General features: G+C 34.7%; 1 protein-coding gene across 2 annotated transcripts in view; it reads right to left on the minus strand.

Annotated features, from left to right (window-relative positions):
- LOC110445775 overlaps positions 1 to 9,443 on the minus strand; it is a 164,957-nt gene that overhangs the window by 14,352 nt on the left and 141,162 nt on the right. For both annotated transcript variants that reach the window (XM_021490676.1, XM_021490595.1), the window contains 2 exons: positions 8,151 to 8,301; positions 7,092 to 7,243 (listed from right to left, as the gene is read on the minus strand). In XM_021490676.1, coding sequence (XP_021346351.1) covers positions 7,092 to 7,243; positions 8,151 to 8,301 — 303 coding nt within the window. The remainder of the gene's footprint in view (positions 1 to 7,091; positions 7,244 to 8,150; positions 8,302 to 9,443) is intronic.

Here is a 9,443-nt window from a genome sequence, read left to right on the forward strand (position 1 = left end):
TACCTTCCTCAACCTTACTTGAGATTTACAGCTTGATTAAATTGAGGTGCCATGCCAATCAATACAGTGTTACTATATTAGCTCTTCTGTTCTTCGGGTGATTATTAGGACACATGACATATAACCAAATTAGGGTGTTGGTAATAAGTAGAGATATTTTGAATAAAATATGTTTCGAAATTAAAAGAAAGTGTTAGATATGGAACAATTTCTGCAACTAACCTTTCGACAATTGTGCAGGTATGAGTAATTAAGAGAACCAATATGACTAATGAGACGGTTTGTCTATTAAAGATGAATTAACATTTAGAAGTTGACAGTCCTAAACTTTCTAGGAACTGAAGAACAGACTTATGTACGTACTAATTATAATACAAGATGTTGGTAATGACTTAAATAGGTTACAGACTTACTGGTAAAGTGGTAACACAGTACACAGTGTTAACTTGGGGCAGTGCTATTTTCTTGATAAATGTGTTATTAAGATGAACCAATGAATTCAACAGGAAAGCAAACATTCCTAGCCGAGTAAAACAAAACAAAACTATAATTTCAAAACAGGAAATTCAACAGGGTACAAATTCATATTTTTACATAAAATATGAAAATAGATAGGCTCTCAAAGTACAAGACCAATTCAAGCTTCCTTTGGGATGTCACAAAACCAACCTTAAAAATAGGCACAGGAAGTCCACACTCCGGACAACAGTTTGCCATGGTGATGTGAGAGAAGCATCACTGAATTGCCATGATATTGGACCAACAACACATAATCTTGAAAATCAGCTGGTATTGAATTAATTCACATCCTGATATTAAAAAATGTTCATCTTCCTTGTTTCGGTGAAATATAATGTTGCTATTTCCTCATACACAGAACTGAAATACAATCACTTTATCAGGTTTCGTAAAGTGTACGATTGTGTTAAAGGTCATGAACATAAAGCAGGCAGTTTAATTTCCAATGCAAGTTGTTTTCACATCCTGATCAATCTATAATATAAAAGGCCACTTTCAGCTTTTGATTCACAATGATCCAGATAGACTAGTAAACTCATCCATTTCTATTTCCCAGGTTTCATATTGATTCATTTACAAAAACAAATTGGAGAATAGTTAAACAAGCGTTTTGTTTTCTTAAGACAATGTGGCAATCAGCAGTCATTATCTTGAAGGCTTCCTGCCATCACCCATACCTCCCACAACAGACTGGAGATAACAGCTGGGGTGTTTTGTTTATAATGAGAAACTCCAAATGAATGAAAACAATCCATAAGTTGAAAATCCAAGTCAGGGGTAGCACATTGTGGGAGAATAATCAGCATCTTTTCATTACAAAACACCTGGATAATGTACAGAAAGCACAGCTACAGCATCAAATTGAACTTGGGTCAGATTTTGTAAACATACAGAAACAGGACAGATGATAGTCCTACCGTTGCCTTCATAATATTGCACAAATTAGGGTGATTTAAATCCATATTCAGTGGCCATGTGCATCACCACTTCCGGCTGATGATTTCAGTCTTCTGTTTACAATCATTATACTGCCCTCCATGTAAAACTAAACATCCTTTATACACTAAAGTTTTATATTACATCTCACCTCCAAGAAGATTCACAATGTTCGTATGGTAACAACAATGACCACAAACACTTCTAACTAAGGTCTGTTGTTGAGTTTACACAATAATTGTGTAATACAGTGTAGTGTGTATCGGACAGGCACACATTCCTCCATGTCTCCATTCTATGCAACATCCTCCAGGTTTTGAGAATCCTCCAACAATTCCAGATTAAAAATTCCTTTATTCTGTTGTAACACTGTTCTCCAATAGCTCACCATGTGTTAAACATTGTAAAAGTCCCATCAAATTATGTATATAACCATCCCCTCAATTGGTTGCAGCATATTTCTCTTGAAGTCCATTCTGAATTAACTTTTAATTTTAATTCCTCATTAAGAAATTAACATACATCCAATGGATTTGTTTGTAATCGTAGCATGTAATCCAGTATGTTTTATGTAACTGTTTTGTTTATAATTTCTCATCAGATTCGTTTTGGTTGTATGTTCCTGAAGTGTATCAATGTTCTTAGCAAGTTCACAAGCACACAATTAACACAAGAATGAATTGCACTGTTTGTATCAAGTGCAAATGTGATGGACATAAAGCACAAAACCTGTTCTCTATAACCACGGTGCCACTGATAGCGCCGTTTTATAACATCACACCACAGAACACTCTTTATCCTGCTGTCGTAATATTCCTCATTAGAAATTCACGGCACAGAAATTTCGCATAATTTTTGGGATTTAATTATAAAGAGTGATAGAGAAGAATTCATTGAAATTTCTACCACTTTTTCAGTGAAATAATTATATAAAAAAATAATTATTCAACATGTAAAATCTCACTTTTTATGGTTTTCCGTATCATGTTCTTGAAGGAATACATTTGGACATTAATTCCTCATGTTGCCAAAATCCTGGAAATTCCAGCTTCCAACATGTTTCAACAAACATTCCATAAGTTTGTCTCTAATCAATAAAATTCTTCTCCTTTAAAATCTCCACAATTTTACTCAGAGCATGTTCTTATCACTTTTATATCTAAGAGTTGCAGTAATAAGCACAATTACTATATTTCCATCAGAGACGGAGACAAATTCATTAAAATCATTCCACAACATTTGTATAGTCAACAGCAGGTTTTACAAAGTTACTGACACAGAATTTGTCCACTTACAGTCATGTCACAACCAACTAGTCCCTTCAAAATTATACCTGTTGTCTTTCTTTATCGCAAATTAGCCTCAAAGTGCCTATATATAAAAAAAAAAATCTAAAATAAAATTTGAGGTAGTGCGAGTGAAAGCGTGAGTTCTGTCGTATGACTAAAGGAACAGTGTTCTGGTCTGCCAGCAAGTCTTTTAACCATGAAACTTGGAAACACTTTCTTTTGATCAAGATTACGGACTCTGCCCGTCCACTGTAAGTGGAGGGTAGTGGTGATAAATATCTTAATATCAGAAAGGCGCTCTGCAGGTGCCTAGGTGTTTATATGCTGTTTACTGGAAATGGTTTCACCAAAATATATTATGCAGATAATATCAAAGTCAGAAATTTAGGTGCCAAGCTTCTAATGGCTTTATGCTTTGCTGGTGTTTTGTTAGGGTTTGTAACAACACCTTACGAAGTGTTGGATAGGCTGTACAGATCTGTCTCACTTGGAAACCAAACACGAAACATTGTAATCCTAGGGCATGCTAATCAATAAAAAGGTAGTGGTTAGAGTCGGAAACTGCTGGCAGTATAACTTGACTTTATGGAGTAAGGCGCCTCATAATGTAGGGGACTCCTGGAGGCTTGGGGCTCCTGAGGGACACCTCTAAGGGTGATACAGAATAAAGACAAAATCTCAAGGCTCCATACATCAACTCTTAATGGCCAACGACAGAATAATGGGGATCTAGAAGGCCAATGATAAAAAAATTGATGCTTCAAAGATTTCAGCTTTGCACTCAAAGAAATATTTTAAGGCAACCATATATTCTCCTGCAATATGCCAGATCTAGAAGGCCCCTACAATAAGCCTAGGGGTCCAACATATCAACTCTAACTCAGCGTAAGGGGCAGCACTTATTGAAGGTCAATGAAAAAGAATTTGTTAGCATATCTAGTGGGCCGTATATGACAGAGGTGGGCTTATGATCAGGTATGGGCTTATTGTCTGATATATTGTATGTAAAAAAGACTTTGGAGTCTTGGGGCTCCTGGAAAATCCCTCTATACTGTTATTCAGCCAAGACAAAATCTGAAGGCTTCAAATTAAAATTTAACACCGGTCAGACAAGGACCTAAGACAAAGCATATGTGCTGACAAAAGACAAGATGCTTACAAACCTCCATGTGCCAAGACACCAACCAGTGTTGGGGCTCCAGAGAGACAAATATAGGCTGTCACTGTCAGACCATAGACAAACCGTCTCAGGAGAACTCAACACCTCCAGACAAACATGGTCCAAATTTAGTTTAAAATAGTCGAGGAACCACTGAGGGACAACTCTTAACACCAACAGCTAGTTGATTTATACTAATTGAACTCTTTTCGAAACAATGTTCAGAACTTTCCAATTAAATTTTATTTTGAGATGTCAATTAAGTATTTAATCAAGATGTGTACGTTGTTTTCAGAGGGTGAGTGTCTTTAATTGGTGGTTTAAACAACATTTTAAGATAACCAAATCTTCTATACTTTTGATTTATTGAATTTAGAAACTGCAAAGCTACTGAAATTTCAGCAAAACACAATTCAATATTTTAATGTTTTTACTTTGACTGGTATCAACTCGTAGACCCCTTACAACAAATTCCCAAGGTTAGTAGTTAATCCTATATATAAACTCTTCACTGCAGTAGGAAGCTATCCTCAACCATGTTATACCTATTGAGTAACAATTGTCTTACAGTTCCCCAAATATTCTCCAAAATGTTGTTTATTATCCAGACAAGTGAAGCTGATAGCTACTCCATTTCAGATAAACGTCATCACAGTTTCCGGGAATAACTATTATGCAAATGCCCAAAATAGCATCTGATCTGCCTTACATAGCATCCCATCCAGGACCATCCTATGTTATCCTACAGAGTGTATACTGCTGTATCTTTCTTAATTTTCTTTATTATTTTCCATGAGACTATCAAAGACAGAGAGACCTTTTTAAATCACTGATATAAAAAAAATACCATCTTCTGAAACAGAAGAGCTATATTTATGATTCAAAATTTGTTGAGATATCAAACCTCTTAATGTACTCAGATTTGTTTTCTAATTCTAATCTCATCCAGTACTGATGTGAAATCCCTCCTCAATCAACTCATCAAATGAATGAGCTCTAATGGGGTTCAAGTCAACAACTAAGATCAAATGGGGTCAAGGATTAGCAAATGATTTCAAATAAGGTCAAAAATATAAATCAACAAAATACTTCTGATGAGGTCAAGAGTCAGCAAACAATTCAAGGGTCAACCAATAGTTCTAGTGGGGTTCAAGGGTGACTCCATCAATCATATAGAATCAATGCTGAACAAACTACATAAAGGTTGAAGGTCAATTAATCCGTTCTACAAGGGTCAAAGTTGAACAGACCAATGACACATGTGTAAACACATTACTGTCTGTCCCAGACAAACGAGAAACATGACACAGGGTCAGGTTCAGTCGAGTGTTAGAAATGTTAATTAGTTTTCATATCAAGACGTGCCATCATAACTTCATTTTGAGGAAGCTTTGTGGCGGGCTAAATGTATGAAATTTGATGATGATGAGCATAGCCAGACGCAGTGGCACTCAGACCAGGATGAGTAGCCCCCCCCCCCCCCTATCTGATCTGAGATTTAAAGCAGATTGGCAAATGTCCAATTATATGGAAGTTTACTTTTTGGTCTAAGGTATCTCTCTTACATTATTTTAATTTATACATGGATACTGTTTGTCTTTGCAACAAGTCTTCAAAATATTTCTTTATTTACATATATATTTTTTTTGTGTAAAAGTCCATCCATTTTGTAAGTGCATTTATTCACTAAAACTGATATTTCCCCTTAAACGATGACTGATCGGCCCCACAACAACTGACCACAGAGACAGACCACAACTTATTTTTTTAATGCTTTATCTTTGACAGGAAAATCACAAAATCAATAGCGTGGAAAATCAAGATGATGGATCAAACTCACACTACCGAGAGTAGTTGCTAATTGATGGTAACACAGCAGGATCACCAGAGCACAAGTATAACACCAGCCAGAGTAATGTCGTGCTTCATCTCCAGAGATATCGACAGAAATTTAGATATCTGCCAGACTTCATGGTGATTGTTAATTTATCTTGTTTAAGTGTTAACAATAATTCAGCATACACAAGACCTTAACTGAATCATTTACATTCTTAACAATTTAATCCCTCCAAACTGCACCATGACAGTCACGCCATCAGTAATGTCGCATGATTCTTGTTTGTACTTTCAAATTCAATAAGATTAAATTATTTGTTGCTTAAAATATGATAATGATTTGCAAATCAATGTTCTGAGGGAATAACAAGATTTAAATCTACAATCAATAACATGTGATTTTTTTTTATATTTTTGTCAGCATCGATCTCCACTTCAGTATTTTTTAATTCATTATCTTTTCCGATGTTCTGATGTCTGCTAGCAGCCCTTAACGCACCTGCTACTCCATATAGTTTGGTTTGGGACGTATATAAGGTCTCTCAGCTACTCACTCAGGAAACAGTATCATCTAACGCTACCACTTTTATAATAGTCCCCCTAACACTATTGATCAGGGTCGATTCTATTCACCAGCGAATGTTTTCATGTGAAAATGAGAGCTGAAGCTGAAGCCATACCCCAAAATTAAGTTTAAAGCATAACAATTTCACGTCAGAAATAGTTTTCCTGCTGCTTCCAGTTCAAGAAACCCATAAGGTGAAATCTAAAGGTTAGGGTTTGTACCAGGAGTTGTTGATATAAACTTGATTGGAATCCCTAGTCTGAGCAGCTGACAGAGATTACTAAAATTACGTAAACAACATACACTCACAGATATAAAACTGATATGTGCAAGATTAAGGAAGAAACTCATGACAAAACCTATTTCTGTAGTTATACATTGGAAAACTGATGAACAAATCAGATACCTGTAGTTTATCGGAGTGTTTATCAGTTAACATTTCCTTCCCTGAAATGTCACTCAGGAATAAAATATTGTCAAGTAGTGAAAATCAGAGGGAGACAAACCAGCATGTTAATCTTTCATACTATGAAATACATTCATCTTACTAACCAAGGCAAAGGCAGTCTGGTATGATGACAGGCTGTTGTTTAAGGTTTCAGAAATATGATTTTGAGGAAAGCTAAATCTGAACTTGAGAGATTGAGCAAGAAAAAAAAAAGGGACAGTTGTGAAAATGACAAGAGAAATCTTTAAAAGTGGTGAAAAAAATAATTAAAATAATATTCTTGACAGCATTTTTGTGTTAATTCAATATCAAGCTGTGCATGCTTTGAACTCTACTTACCTCATCCAGGGTAGAAAGTTGGGCCTGTGATGACCGCACACTCATACTCTTCTCATGTAAACTTATACGGTCCATGGAGTAGTCGGAGCCATCATCAGAACTACTGTCATCGTCAAGGTGATGGAATTCGTCTCCATGGAGATTTCTACATCCTGTGAGGTCAAAGTTCATTTTGCAATATTGAATATTTTTCATATTAGGAATTGACTCCAAAATAACTTCCATGGCAGTTTAGAACATCATCACATATATTCTCAAATGACTTCAATGCTAGAATTTGATTATTATCATAACATGAAGGATATATTCCCAAATACCTTAACATATATATCTAGGTCAACTATAATCTTCCCAGTCTAAATTCAAAATCTCTGGAATAGATAAAAGTCACAATATGTAACTGATAATCAATATGTAACTGATAATCAATAGTAGTCGGTTCATTGTGGTCTGTTCAATAAATGTAAACAAAATGACGGTCGATCGGTTCAATTTGATCACGGGAAGTTGGTCAGAACCTTAGAGGGGATCCTATATAGAGCTGTAATCCGTATAAGCTGTGACAATTTCCATTAGTGCTATTATGAATAAACACCGCACTAATGAGTCACAAGTGTCAGTTAATCTGGGAAAACAAGACATGTGTAGATCTACGTACTGGATTAGCACAATTAACAAAGCATTCAGCATTTAACCGTCATTTTACTTACAATTATTGAATCACAAATAATGAAAATAAAAAAGACCAACAATAACAAAACCTAAACCAGAATTCCCATAGTTATGTCAATTTCCAACCAGCCTTCCTAAATTTTTATCAATTCCTTTCAAAATTTCATATTTCAACAAATTTTATTGGACAAAAAATTGCACAATTGGATAAGACAACAGGCTTAGCCTTATATATAAGTCAAAATTTCATGTTGGAGTATTACATGACAATTTCAGGAAATGATTGAAGGGAAGGGAAACAGTTTTCACTGTGCTTTTATCTCAAATTTTAAAACAATTGAAAAAACATATTTTTTAAACTTGTCCTGATCGGGCAATAGAACTTACCTAAAGCACCATGCCTTTTCCGACATCTGTGTAGTTTGTCTAAACTTTCTGGCATACTATGAGATCTAACTAAAGTGGATGAAGTTTTCCGTGTCCTCTGTTTCCGTGGTGTTCTTTCCAGGCGAGTTTTAATTGGTTGAGGAGTGGACATCTGTAATAAACGTAAACAGTTCAATTTTATTTCATAAGAAAAAAAAGAAAAAAATCTTTTACAAATTCAAATAAAACTGTGTGTTTATAATATATATCTGTGACTCACCAAATATATTTTTAGTGCCAATATTGAATAAATTGTTTTCCCTTTCAGTTCAGTTTTAAAAGACTTTGTCTTTAGTTCACAATGCAGGACTACATGCAGTACAAATACCTTGTACATTGTATATGAATAGTAACCTGAACCTGTATCATTATATATCAACATTTACAGATAAATAGTAACCTGTACCTCTATCATTATATATCAACATTTACAGATAAAAAGTAACCTGAACCTGTATCATTATATATTAACATTTACAGATAAAGAGTAACCTGCAGTACTCTAGGTGGCAGTACAACTCTCTTGTAATCATAGATTAAATCATTACGAAAGTGTAAAAACAAAATTCAGATACAATGACATTTAAACCTGACTGTAATTAAGCAGCAATTAATACAACTAGAGTAATTAATTAGCACCTCTGCCAGCTCTACTCACCGAGAGAACAGGTGCCCCCTGTGTATACATACAGGTAACACAGACTATTACTCTAGTGTACCAGACACCCCCTCATTTTATACTGTCTAACCACTGCCATCAAGATTATAATATTTACTCCTTCATTCAAACAAAGAACTACATGTAAGCATTTTATCAAACATTGTTTTTAATAATTGAAATACTGTCTGCTTATTTAAATTTTATGTTCACAGAAAAACATTTTAATTGTATGAGTCATATACATACATTGTAACTTTACATACATACATAACGAATGTTGTTTAATTAAAGCAGGATTGGTTTTAAATATGCCATGCTTAGTCACCTATTTAATATCTTCTACTGTCATAAAACAAAGTAAAGAAATTACCATTCAATGACAATGTGAACAAATGTATATAGATTTAGTGTTTAATCATATTTTGTTCCAGAAAAAAAACAAGAGGCCCAAGGGCCTTAGCGGTCACCCGAGTTATATCATAGGTACTGGTAGCTTTATTTTATTGTTTAGATGTGATGTGGAAATCAGCATGTAAACTAAGTGAAATACAATACTTGTCATGTCATCAATGGATAAGAATTTGAAAATATTG

This window comes from Mizuhopecten yessoensis, unplaced genomic scaffold, assembly GCF_002113885.1.
Source record: "Mizuhopecten yessoensis strain PY_sf001 unplaced genomic scaffold, ASM211388v2 scaffold29, whole genome shotgun sequence".
Taxonomy (NCBI): domain Eukaryota; kingdom Metazoa; phylum Mollusca; class Bivalvia; order Pectinida; family Pectinidae; genus Mizuhopecten; species Mizuhopecten yessoensis.